General features: G+C 55.4%; 3 protein-coding genes across 3 annotated transcripts; 1 reads left to right on the top strand and 2 right to left on the bottom strand.

Annotated features, from left to right (window-relative positions):
* Nucleotides 1–540: 540 nt before the first annotated feature.
* On the bottom strand, nt 541–1,171 carry N0V89_000846 (uncharacterized protein; the record flags this gene model as incomplete). Its single annotated transcript, XM_056209665.1, has 3 exons — nt 541–581; nt 636–903; nt 977–1,171. The coding sequence occupies 3 exons, from the start codon at nt 1,169–1,171 to the stop codon at nt 541–543; spliced, it is 504 nt and encodes a 167-aa protein (XP_056076487.1).
* A 1,574-nt stretch (nt 1,172–2,745) lies between these two features.
* On the top strand, nt 2,746–4,434 carry N0V89_000845 (uncharacterized protein; the record flags this gene model as incomplete). The annotated part of the gene is made up of 1 exon (XM_056209664.1): nt 2,746–4,434. The coding sequence occupies one exon, from the start codon at nt 2,746–2,748 to the stop codon at nt 4,432–4,434; it is 1,689 nt and encodes a 562-aa protein (XP_056076486.1).
* An 848-nt stretch (nt 4,435–5,282) lies between these two features.
* Nucleotides 5,283–7,884, bottom strand: N0V89_000844 (uncharacterized protein; the record flags this gene model as incomplete). The annotated part of the gene is made up of 4 exons (XM_056209663.1): nt 5,283–6,609; nt 6,657–7,056; nt 7,101–7,199; nt 7,254–7,884. The coding sequence occupies 4 exons, from the start codon at nt 7,882–7,884 to the stop codon at nt 5,283–5,285; spliced, it is 2,457 nt and encodes an 818-aa protein (XP_056076485.1).
* Between the last annotated feature and the right edge of the window lie 5,103 nt (nt 7,885–12,987).

Genomic DNA, 12,987 nt, shown 5'->3' with positions numbered 1-12,987 from the left:
GCGCGACCGATGTCATTCGCCTCGGCATGCATTGGTTCTGGTATTTTCTAGATGCACATCGGTGAGCATGTCAACGGAAGGCTATGATTATAGCATATTGAAGATGTTGCGTTACTGTTCTGTGATACGCTTGTATGCTTTGAATGCAGATTAAAACGTCTGAAGACGTTGCAGTGTGGTGAAGCAGTTCCGAGACCTCCCAAATTCCGAGGCTCGCCGTCGCAAGCCGCGCATAAGGAGAACTTCCCATTACCAAATATTCTATTACGTTCATGTCGCATTTCTCGGAGGCTTATGTCCAGTCATCATATAATTCCATATGTAGGCCTCCCAAAGCCCACCGTGAATGACTGGCAGGACCATAATCGTACCGCGTCTGCGGCAGCACGCATTTCCATTCCTGATTTCAAAACAACCAAACGCCTTACCAATGCTAATACTCGTTATGTGTAGAGTGACGGTGTAATGCCTATCCGAGGCCAGGGTATCAGAACTCCGAAAGTGCTGCGAGGACGAGCGAAGAAGGGGGTATAACGCCGTCTATTTACGTGGAGGTGCGAAGCGCACACGAAACTCCTTGTCTAATGCAGGTTAGCATCCAAGCCTCGTTATTGACGACACAAGTATAAACTTGCCTTGGTTTTTCACCTTGTACATCCAATCGATGATGCAGCTGGTCTCGGACACAGCCTGCGCATTAAAGTTCTTGCGCACTGCGAGCGACAGCTGGCTCTTCTCTATTCTCCTCTTCGATTTTGTTCGCGCCATTGTGGGTGAGAACTTGCCAATGCCCTGGCTTAGGACGATGTGGCTACCGGGGTTCTTGAAGGAGGACGGTGTGTCAAGGCGGTAGGCCCGTCGGTAGCCCTGGAGGACGGCATGGTCCTGCGTGTTCCAGCTCATCTGCGAGAAAGCAGAAGGTCAGCATGATGTTCTGTGTTTGTGGCGACTTGGGAAGACATTGGAGGTTACCCACTCCTGACGTGTGCTCGTTCTGCCCACTGTGTGTGGAGGCGTTGTCGCCGTTCGAGGACATGACCTCTTTGAGATTGCTACCATTTGCGTGATTCCCGTTATTGTTGCGACGCCCGCGCGCATTGGTGTTACTCTGGAGCGAGTGCAGTTTCTCCTTAAGAGACTGAGGGTCCTCGTGCGTGCGTTTCGGAGGCATGGTGTGCGCAAAGAATTTCGCGCAAAAGTCGAGAGGTGAGTGTTGGTGGGCCTCGCACAATGTCTAGCCGATGTCGCAAACTGGAAAGAAAGAGGCTACATCCGTGGAGGGTCGCGTCTGCTGTGCTTTGGGCTGGTGTTCACTCACTCCCGCCCGCCGGTCGACTTTTGCGAGCCATGGGGGCCGGTCGGATGACGCAAATTGCCTAAGCGTTCCTGCCTTTCCAGGGTCCGCGCTAACCCACCGCTCTTTCCGCGCACGCGACGCGTTGTCATTAAGAATTCGACAACTCACATTCAACATTATACATCGTCGGCGGATTTTGAGCGACACTAAGGCGATAGGCGATTAGAAGATTGATGAGATGTGTTATCGATATTGGCCGCGGACTCTGTAGGAAAAGGAAGGTGCCGTCAGAGCCCAAGCCTGACGCGAACAAGTGAGGAAAGGCACGGCGTGCGGTCGACGTGCAGATGTATGAAAGAGATAGGATAGGAATCGAGATGAAGTGGAATCGTCTAGCATTCGTTTGCAATGTGCGGTCTTCATCCGGGGCCGGTTCGGCACAACTTGCGGTGAGCTAAACCATTCAGGTTCGCTCGCAGAGAAACAGAAGGAAACCGAAGCTACGACGAAGCTTCGTGCATGCTACAGCATGAGAACAAACCTTGATGCTTACTAGCTTGTCCGCTGGGACACCCTCAGTGTTCAGTCGAGTCACTCATATCCAACATGTCGCGTGGTCTTTCTCCTAAGAACGTTCAAAGAAAGAAAGGCCTTTTCTGCGGACGGGATTGGTCTATGCAAAGCCTCATCACAGGCAGTCTCAAATCATCGCACGTTCTGGAGCTATTCCCCTTGCACGTTACACCCGTCAAGAGCAAATCCTCCGAACGCATTAAGAGAGGTCGGAGCACCATATCTGACTCAATAATGGGCACTTTCGAGACCCAGGTCTCGAATTTTCTCTCTTACCGATTTCCGAGGCATTGTCCTGCCACTGGATGTTCAGTTGCCCAGATATAGGTGACAGCCGACCGAACATGGGTTATGGGCTCTACGGTGGTCTTCTGTAGTGATAGCGACTTCATACTCATATACAAGCGCTCTTGTCGCTTCTACGTCGGGAGTCGAACCGTGCCAGTTCTCCATGTAGCTGTCTTGTATACATCCTCCGAACCTTGGCTGGTTAGCCAGCCACAGTTGCACTTACTCACGTTATCTCTCGTGGTCCGGAGCGCTATCCGGGCGTGTGCGCACCGGTTGTGCCACGGATTCTCACCTTGCCTATATCATGCGCTCCTAGTAGGTCTACCTTTACCATAAGCGATGGTCTCTTACCCTGATCAGAGTCGAAGCCCAGGGTGCCTAACCCACACTACATGTATATAATTCCTCTCCCGCCTCGTAGGCCTTCTTCTCTTCACCCCAATCCCTCAATCGAAAAGCCTAGTTCAACAACTCCAGACATCCATTGTTTCCACCCTAGGGATCTCAATTCTCCCCCAGCACCCTTGCTTGGGACCGGCTTTGACTTTGCTCTCTGTCTGTTGTTTGGTCCACTTCCAAGCACCATGGCTGATCATAATCCGAATGCTCACTTGAACCCCTCTGCTGGCGCGTTCACTCCTGCCAATGGCCATCAGGTGAGCCCACTTTCTTATCTCGAGCTCCAATACAAGGTCGAGGATCTCGAACGCGAGCAAGCCTGGTCCCGCGCCGAGATTTCCGACCTGAAGACCCTCTACCACACCTTCCGCACCGAAATCGATACCCTCAAGAAGGGTGGCTGGAACGTCACGGTTGGGTCCTTTCGAAACCAGATCAACTCGCGTTTCACGAAAGCACTGGACGATGTGAAGGAGAAGGCCATTAGCGGCGCTATATTGCCGCCAAATGGTTGTTGTAACAATGCTAATGTGAGTCAAAAGAAGCTCAACGGTACAACCGTCCCTCCTCATCTGCGCTCCCAGACCGCCTCCTCCGTGCCGCCACACCTTCGACACAAGACAGGCACCAGCTTCGTCTCTGTGGCACCTCACCTGCGCAATGGAGTCGCCGATGGGTTAGTATTTTTCCAGCCTGTGGTGTGGTCAAACACTGACAAGCGCAGCCTCTCCGGTAAGAGCTCCGAGGTCAAGTCTGGCTTGTCGAATGCCAATAACCCTCTTGTCATAGATGGCAATGTCGACGACCCCAAGACCGAGCGCTTTAACCAGAAGACAATCATAGAGCGCGAATTGACCCCGCCGCTCTCACCCAAGACTCTTGATGCTCAACTGAGCACCGCAGCCCAGGATCTCTCCCTCCTCAAGATCGATGTCTTTGGGCAACCCTGGAAGCCCCAGTACATCGCCAACCTTCCTGATCTGGACCCTACTATCTCCTCTCATATACCCTCTGCTCCTGTGAGCTTCTCCGACGACTTCTTACGCAATCACCTCGGCGGCATCATATGGGGTCCCGGCCTCGCCTTCATCCCTCCCCCACAGCCCTCCATCCTCCCCGACCGCGTGTACTACACCGTCGACCCGGCACACGACCCGCACCTCCCTTCCGCGCCAGGCCAGCACGGTGCCAAGCTCGTACCCTTCTTCAACATCGTTCCTGAGGACAACCTCGACTTCGACCTGCCCGAGGACTACGACTCGTCGTCCAATGTTCCGCTGTTCGTGCTGGAAGATGTACCTGGTGCTGGTGGCAAGACACGTAAGCGCTATGTATACTACGGACACTACACGCAATCACGCTGGAGCGACAAGCTCGACTACGACCGCATGGTGAATTGCGTGCCCGCTTCCGTGCGGGAGTACTGGGCGGAGGAGCTTTCCGCATCAGGCCGTCCAGAGTGGGTCACCAACGCCCTGCAGAGGCACTTCTTCCCTGCGCCTGTGTACCACGGCGCGCTGCCCGCCGTTGCTGAGGATGAAGGCGGTTCTGTCGCTGACGAAGAGATGGCCGCCCGCGAGGAGAAGGTCGCGCGGGATGTGAGTCGACACGTGAAGTTGCTGAGGGTATGGAAGAAGGAGGCGGATATGCGGACGAGTCTGATTAGGAAGGACTTCATTCTTACTGCTTTCGATCGAGTGAGTTCCCTTCTTCATTCAATTCCCTTTGTTTCCCCTGATAACAGTTCGCAGGCTGATGCGGACGAGCCCACGGCGCTGCGCCTCTGGTGGGAGTACCTTGAGTGCGTCGACTGGCGCGTTGACTTCTACAACACGCTGGTCACGCTGCAGAGCCGCAACCCCAGCTATATCTAAGGCATCGCTGCAGACACCGAGAAGGACCTGGATGAGTTAGCTGTCGAGCTTGGTACCACTGGTCTCGCGGTACTTAATGTCCTTGGAGATTATTGACGTACGGTGTGGTGAACTACTGGGCTGCGTCACTCGGAAGGATAATCAGGTAGTACAGGCCACACTGCCATCATGTCGAGCACACATGTCCGGATCTACTTGTAGGCATGGTAACAGGGCTGGCTGACATGGCAAGGAGCTTTGGCGTTGACTTGGATACCCTGTATTTCTCATCCAATCTAGCTTTTCTTCCTTAATGGCGTCTTGGCCTTTGGTTTAGACCACTATCACGATTTTGCCTCTATATTGAGATATCATGTAGCAACCGGCTCGACAAGAGACTAGGTGCGCCATGCTACCATCTCTCATCTCTAGTATTTTGGAATCACCCCCTTTACCTGCCATAGGGATTGGAACATGCCGACTAGATTTAAAAATGGGCCTCATTCAAGTTGCTCTCATACGACAGTCTAGCGTAATACTTACGGAGTAGGTCGTATGGATGTTCGTCGCTGCCAAAGTACATACACGATGTCCAAAGAAGAACGAAAAGGAAAAAAAAAAAGCCCACATCCGACCTCTGAAAACCTTGACCATGGGTTTGTCTATTGTCTGCTTAAATGATATCTCTAACTTTTGTTACGCCAAAGAAAAGAAAGAAACTAACTTTTGAGTGCGCTGAGGGCCCGTAGATTCGTTTTAGTGGCATTTGGCATGTTGTAGGCTCTGACATCAAGCGATGCTAAGGCTGCTGAGCATCATGTCGTCTCGTAAACTTATCGGTCGTTTCAGGCTCCATTAGCCCATAGCAGCTACCCTTCACGGCTCTTCAGCTTCACCCTCTCCATATCCGCTCTCAATTCCTCTTCGCTCGCCAAAATATTCTTTGCCCACGGCACTCTAACGTTACGCACCGCCGTGTACCTCGCGTTGTCGTTAGGTACCACAAACGCCTTGCCCCTTACGACGCCGCCACCGCCCCAGCCTCCTTCATCACCACCATCCAGTACTATTGGTCCGTCTTCACCATGCGGACGGGTCTTTCTACCTAGGTATGGCGGCCCCCTTCCTAGCTCCGCAGCTCTTTCCCAGGATGTTTCGCATGCTCGCGCAATAACAGCAGCTGATGCCCAACCTGTACGACGATCGATATCGAGTAGACGTTTGATGAGCCAAGCGCGCTGGGGAGGTTCCTGATATTGCACACCTGCAAAGAAGAGTGCCATTGTAGCCTCGATCAAGGCCGCACCGAGGAATGGACTTAGGGGAATGTCATCACTGGGGGGCACTTGCATACCTGCAGAGATGCGGCCGATGAGCATTGCGTACGGTTTGGTCGTTGCTGCGGCGACACCTGCTGCAATTGTCGCAGCAGGAGGCATGGCGGGATGCGAGCGGACGAGCAGGATCTTGGAGAGGTGTAGCATTGTCCATAGCGTGCTGATATCATAGCTACGGTGAACGAGAGCTGGTCCAAAGGGGGTACCATTACCACCAGGTGCAACAGGGTAGAGGTCTTCGCTGAGTGGTGCGAAAGCCTCTTTGTTGGCCAGGCTACTTGCGATTGTAGCATAGGCACGAGACATATTCTGCCATTCTTCCTCCGCTGCTGAGAGAGCAGCGGGAAGATCTGCAAATTTCGGATGGGGTGTGTTTGGAGTTTTGGGAGATCGTTCGTAAGTATAGCCTTCGGGTGCGGCATAGCTTTTTGGAAGCGGGGACGGACCGCCAGTAGGAGCCATGCCATAGAATGTTGGCATAGATGGCGGCCCACGTGTAGCTTGTCCTTGCTGTGGTCCTGGTGCTTGTCGCTGGTCCGGCACGGGCGTAGAGCTATGAGGTCCCTTGTCATGCAGATGTCGGGGTGGCCCCATTGATGTTGATATAGACTTTGGAGGCTCTGGGCGTCCTGCTGGAGCAGACGGTGGCCCCATCGGCGTCCCTCCAGGCATGTTGGAGCTTGGCCTCCACTGCCCACCATTTGCCTCCACTTGTTTGAGCTTCCTGTCACGATCTCGTACGGCGAAGTCGGATATGCGGGCGATGAGGAGAACGATATGGTCATGTGTGCCGTAGATAGCGTCTGATCGGCCGAGCGGTGCGCGAGGAGGGCAGTTTGACCATTTGCGAAAAGGTGTTCTATGCCGTCAGTGATGGTAAGAAGGCAAAGAAGACGTTTTCCTCACATTAAAGAATTGCCGCTCACCATGCTCTGAAAAGCGTCATGGCGCATATAGAACCATTGAAGATCCTGCAGCGTTTCAAAAGTCTTGATGTCCAGTTTCCCTGGCAAAGGAGACCTTTTCTCCTGGCCGTCGTCTCCAGCCTCTAGCACCCTACCAAAATCCTCGTAACTAACCTTCTTACCAATTATTGCGCTCACCATGCCCTCGTCGGGCATCATCGTATCTATCATCGGGGTCGTTCCTCGATTTCCAAGGTGGGCAAGAAATCTTGATTCTTGGGCCTCCTGCACCGCTTTCAGACGTCGCGCTTCTCGAGTAAGTGATGGGAAATCCAGCTCGGCTAGCAGCTGTGCAGCTCCAACCAGATGAGTCGACCATTTGACGTGCTCAGCGGTCATGACTACCTGCTTAGCGATGCCAAATCATGAACGCGGAGGGCCTTACCTTCGTAAAAGGCTAGCAGAAGACTTGTTGCGACCGTAGCAATCGTATGTCGTCGTTTGGGGTTGGCCAGAGATCGGCCCAGGCGTTTTAATGCATACGCTACATGGTCTAGTTAGCTTTACTCTTATCTTATTAACGCGCGTCTGGTCGAACCATAATGCTTGTAAGAAGGAGTCACCGAAGCTCGTTGTAGTTTTGCGATGTGTAAGCTCGCCAGCGCCAGCATGGCGTGTAGCAATCCCTGATGGTTCAGAGCTTTTAGAGGCAGAATGTAGGTCCAGAGATTCTGCTGTGACGGTGGAGTCGGTCCTTCGAATAACGACGTAGGGTTTCGAGGATTTCGCTCGTAGATGGAAAGTGACTGAAACACATCAATGATAGCCAGGTGGAGTGATGAGTTCGGACTACTCACCGGTGCAGTAACATGAATGAAGTGCGCAAACACTCTTGCGGTTTTTGGGTTCTTCAGCGGGTTCGCAACTTGCTCCGCCTTGTAGGACGCTAGAACGCCTTCGTAGATGAAGGCATCGTATCGTCGTACCGACAGTTCGTTCGTATGCTGGAACTGCATTTTCCGCATGAGACTGAAGTCTCGACTCAAGACCATTGCCTCTTCATTAAGCGCTCCAGGTGTATCCGTGTCCGAGTCAACGTCCCAGTAATCATCGTCAACTTCCTCTACGGCAGCCTCGTCGAGGACTTGTGTAGGGCTGACATGGTCGCCGCCGCCGAAACCACACCATGAGATTTGCGGGTTGTCCTTGGCTGCAGTGGATTCTATCATAAGCCATCGTTAGCCGCATCTCTTCCCACACGCGAGAGAGCAGACTAAATCTCGAAGCTCATCGACAAGGCATAAGGGCAGATCATAGCATGTGGAGAAAGGCGACAAGAAACGAATGTAGTAATATTTGATGACCGCCTTGACAGGCCAAAGTGTTGTTATACAAATGGACAGAGAAGGAGATAACGATAGTGGTAGCTCAAGGACTAAAGCCATAACTAAACACGGGACATACCGTAAACAGCATGCTGGGGCATATACGCTACAGATGAAGACACGTCATGCTGGGGTATCTGAACAGGCTGGTAATTAGAATGTGAAGCATCTGGGTGTGAGACTGCCAGCGAGTAGGCCTGGCTATAACTTGGCGAACTGACTGGCGGTTGTTGAAGGGGAGCCTGCGAATGGCTCCCATATGCATAGTAATTTTGATCGTGGGAAGGTTGTGTTTGGTATTGGGTCGGTGAATACCGTGCAGCATTCTGAGCGTACTGTGCTTGGAAGTTTGCATGCACCGGAGAGGGTTGAGAAAAGTAAGACGTCGCGCTTGTTGGTGTTGGTAGTTGATGCTGAGGAGAATGGAGTGGGTGTTGGTGTTGAGGCGAGGCCAAGGGTTGACTGTAGTTGCCATCCTGGCTATAGGATTGCGCAGTTGGTGTATAGGCTTGCTGGGTGTTAAGCTGCTCTAGGGTTTGCGCGTTTTCCGATTGGTATTCGAAGTGGGCGAGCGGTCGAGGTTGGATCGATGTGAGGGTGCTGTCAGGAGACTGCGCCGATGAGGCACTAGGACGATAATTTGGTGCACGACTGCCGGGGAGCATCGAGTTGTGATACTGTAGGTTGGTCACCACTCCCGGATGGTTTGGCCAATCCCCGAGGGGGGAGGCTTGAAGATGACGCGCTGGTTGTAGCCTTCGCACTGACGTTTGGATTTGATGCAGTTGGCGCAGGTAGGTCTCTCTTCGCCGCACTTGATCCTCCTCTTGCGGCAGGTGAGGCATCCGGTCTTGGTCCTCTTCCTCGCCTTTGCGTTGCCCGCGGCGGTTGGTGACACATCGCCAGCGCCACTCCCCGCCTTGGTTGGGGTCGGCCATGTCCATGGTGCAAGAAGCGACTTCAAGGTCGCTCACGTCGTGGACAGGCTGGGCGAGAGTCAGTAAAGAGGAGTGCCTCGGGTGTGTCGAGGGTCATGCGGGTCTTTGCGCCGACCCGAAGGAGAGAAGAGACTCGTACCTGGGCGAGGCGGTGTTAAGGAGACGGCGAGACTAGATCGACCGGCAGGTTACTGGTCCGCGATCAAGTCGGCGCTATGGTGCCAGGAGGGGAAAGTGCCCGCCAGCAAGTGTCGATCGGCTGGCTGTGGTTCGGCGGGGCGTCAACGGCCCAGCTGTCAGATTTTGCGGTGGACTGGATGAGGCACTGGAGAGGAGCAGCGCTACGTGTGAGTGGGATCTAGCGAGCCTTTGGGTAGGACAGAGGGCGGGCGAGTATGTTCAAGTTTACCTTTGGCTCAGGAACCATGTGGACCGGGAACGCGAAGTCAGATATAGGGAACGGGAGCACGCACCACGCGTGAAGGCCGGCACCCACAGACCCCAACGAGCAACCAGGCGGCCGGGGCCCGTAGGAGACGTGTTGACAGCCCGAAGCAGGCTGCACGCAGTGATTGAAAGCTCGAACCGGCAAGTAGGCGGCTGAGAAAGAACAGGCGGTCTAGACAGATTAGGAGGACGATGCTCTGCTGGGGCCCTGTCAAGCTCTGTGAATCACGATAAGCAGTAAGGATTGTACTCAGGGTGACGGGGACGGGGGATGAGATGAGCTGCAGACGACTTGCAAAACATGTTGCTATAGGGCAGACATGGTGCGGAGTGCGGGCACGATGCATGCCATTGGCCTAGAGCTGGAGGCTTGCGGCGCCGGGGCTGGTTGGAGGACTGAGCTCTCGACGCCGACGACGGGAGGCCGGCTGGGATCAGTGAATGTGCACCCCTGGGATCGCTGGCTGGGCGTGTGTGCGGGCTGATGAGCGGGTCGTGCTCGATGTGGTTGCGCAGGGGTGTGGCAGCCTGCCCAGAATAGCATCACGGCGAGGGTGATGTTGGCGTCGAGCGTGGATGAAGAGTGAAGTCGCGGTCGTGGTCGCGGTCGTGGTGCAGACTGCCATGTCCCGCGCGGGCAACAAGCAGGACAGGGCAGGAGCCAGCTGCTCGTACAGACGGGCGAGGGCAGGCAGGCACGACCCGACGCCGAGGCCGCGCCAGCACAAAAGGTCCCACACACTGATTCAGCGACGGCGTTTGTTCTGCGCTGTCAGTGTGCCATTCCATTCGCCTCCCGCTCCCTCTGGCTGCAATGACGACGCGGCTCGCAGGCGGGCTGGAGCCAGTGGGAGCGCCGGCGCTGAGGTTCACGCCGGCAGCGAACCCTGCACGCGTCGTCGCAGTGCCCTTCGGCGCCCACGACGCTCTCGTCTCGTCCAGACTCCAGCGCACACAGGCTCGCCGCTGCACTTGGGTGCTGCTGGAGGGTCGCTTGCGAAGCGTGAGCCGCAACGGGACAGGACATGGCCAGCGCGGCGCGACTCCCAGCACAGCACCCACCCCAATGGCTCGCGCCTCCACGCTGCGTCGATGGCAGAGGAGCCAGGGTCGGATCGTCCTGGCGGGCGGCTGATGCTGCGCTGGCCAACAAGCGCAAACCCTCCCGCCGCACCCATGCCGATTCCAGCGCGCCGGGTAACCTTGTTTGCCACGGCGCGCTCGAGTCGGCGCAGGACGACGACTGCACACGGCGACGGTGCGCGTGTGTGGTTGGAGAGCGGGCGTGCCGCCGCGCCAGCTGCCCCGGCGCTCGCTCGCACGCACGCACGCAAGCAAGCTGGAGGCGCGCACGCGAGCGACACAGGGCGGCTGCTTAAGACGCGGCGCTATGATTTGCGCCCCAGCCCGCGTGCGACCGGGTCGCCGGAGCCTCCAGCCTCCCCCCGATAACTATGACAGCCCGAAAGCCATAACTGGCACGCCGGCGGCCGCTGTATCGTCGACGGACGGACCTGCAGCACGACAGGCGCGGCCTTGCCCCAAGTGCCGGCAAGTACGAGGTCGCGCTCTATAATTGCAACGAGCTGCAGCCGGGGCGACTGCCAGCATGCACCGTCCTTGAAGCGACGTAGATCGCCCGGAAATCATGGGCCCGTGTGCCTCCCCTTCATCGCCTTGGCGACACGCGCACCTTGATTCCGCCACCCCGACCCCTGCTTTGGACCCCAATCACGAGCGCCACCAAACCACCCGCAGCCTCACCCACGATCCATCGCCTGGCCACGAGGTGCCATGCACACCAACTCCCTTCTGGGACGTGCTTTCCCTATCCGTCCTTGTCAGCTGGTGCGCCCGACCCCAACTGCTAGCCACTCGCTGCCGACATCCCTCCCCCGGCTGTATCTGGCAAGCCACGCACTGTAGCCCCCAGCATTGTGCACACATGACGCCAACCTACCCCACGCTCACGCCGTCGTTCGTGTTCACCGCAGCTGAGGCGCAAGCTTTGCATCAGAACCGTCCTGAGTGCTTTTGGGAATTCGTCCGAGCACCAGCACATTCTCCAGAGGGCAGCCATCCAAGACGCCGAAACTCGGGCGACGCTGTGACACCTCAGGGTCAGGGCCGAGCAATGAATTGTCTTGCATTTCGCACCTCGGTTGCTCCCGAGCACAGAATGAGGCTCATCCGCACTTAGCCGCTGCCGATCGCTGCTCTGTCTTTCTCCTCTACGGGGACGGCTTCCAACACTCGCCCACCAACTACTCAGAGACACAACTGCAAAAGCAAATCCGCAGGGATTTCCGCCCAAAAGAGTGCATCTGAGATGGCTCCACAACCAAGGCACAAAGCATAGGCCCGATTATAGCGTGATGTGGCACCCACGAGCAGCCGCTGGAGGCGTCCTTGTCACAACCTCAGATTCTGCTTGAACGGCGACGCCAGCTCTTGGCAGCTCTATTGGGAGATTTTGATGGACTCAATTGCATCGCGTCCAATAAACGGCAGCTGGGCCCGCCATTCATTCACCGGCTAGCCATTTCAGGTCGATCTGCAATGGCCTACGCCGTGCAAGCTAAACTCGACTGGAATGTATTGCGAAAGCACGTGGGCCCGCCATCACCTAGTTCTCTAGAGCAAACGCTGTTCAACAGCTCGTGTTCATGGGTTGAAGGCATTGGGTTTTCCGGTGTTGAGAAACATGAAAGCACTATGTTGGATTTACACGACGAGCTCGCTTACTCGAGCCGCTCCTGGACTAGACTCCACTCTACCTGAGTCCGCAGGAAATGACACCAGCTCGCCCATCACAGCCGACACTCCGTAGATGCGCACTCATTGGGGGAATTTCCCGGTCAACGACAGAAGCCCTGCATTCCCGCCCGCTGCCGTTTCGATATATCAGATGCTGCAGGATTACCAACCAGCAACCGCCAACCGGGAAGAACGACCTGCTCTTGAGTCTGAGTCTGGGTCCATCGGTCTACTTCGTTCTTTGGTCTTGCCAGTCATGTCTATTTTAGCATCGCTGCATCCACTGGGTACGACTTTCGCCCTGTATGCAACCGACAAGGATACATTATGTAAGGTCCCAGTCAACAAAGATCGACATCTACAATCAAGATCGCCGCTTGATTACCACCTTGCGCGGTACGAGTCAGGATTGGTGGAGCCGAGCTGTCATTCTGAAGGCATTTGATCGAGCAACAGCGTACGCGAGCCGCAATTCGATCCAAAATGATTGCCATCATCTTCGCTTGCTGAATGGTCAACGATCAATGTACGCGTGTAAGCAGTATGTTCTCCACCCGGCACATGATTGACGGGCTAGCGACAAACCTTCCCGACCGCAAGCATGCATATGCCACCGCGTATGCCTATTTGTATAGCGCTCTTCCTAAGACATGGCTCGTATCTTGGAGACTACGTTGGGACACGAGCCGACCACGATCCGGTGAAGCTGAATAGGAAGGCACGGTACTTCAGCTTCACTACAACAGCGTCATGCATCTCCAAAAATATCGACGGATGGAAAGCAGCGCCGAGAGCGGTACAAATG

The sequence above is a fragment of the Didymosphaeria variabile genome, assembly GCF_027946475.1.
Source record: "Didymosphaeria variabile strain IMI 356815 chromosome Unknown scaffold_1, whole genome shotgun sequence".
NCBI classification, from domain to species: Eukaryota; Fungi; Ascomycota; class Dothideomycetes; order Pleosporales; family Didymosphaeriaceae; genus Didymosphaeria; species Didymosphaeria variabile.
The sequence above is the reverse complement of the archived record's forward strand: the minus strand, read 5'-3'. Positions and strand labels throughout refer to the sequence as shown.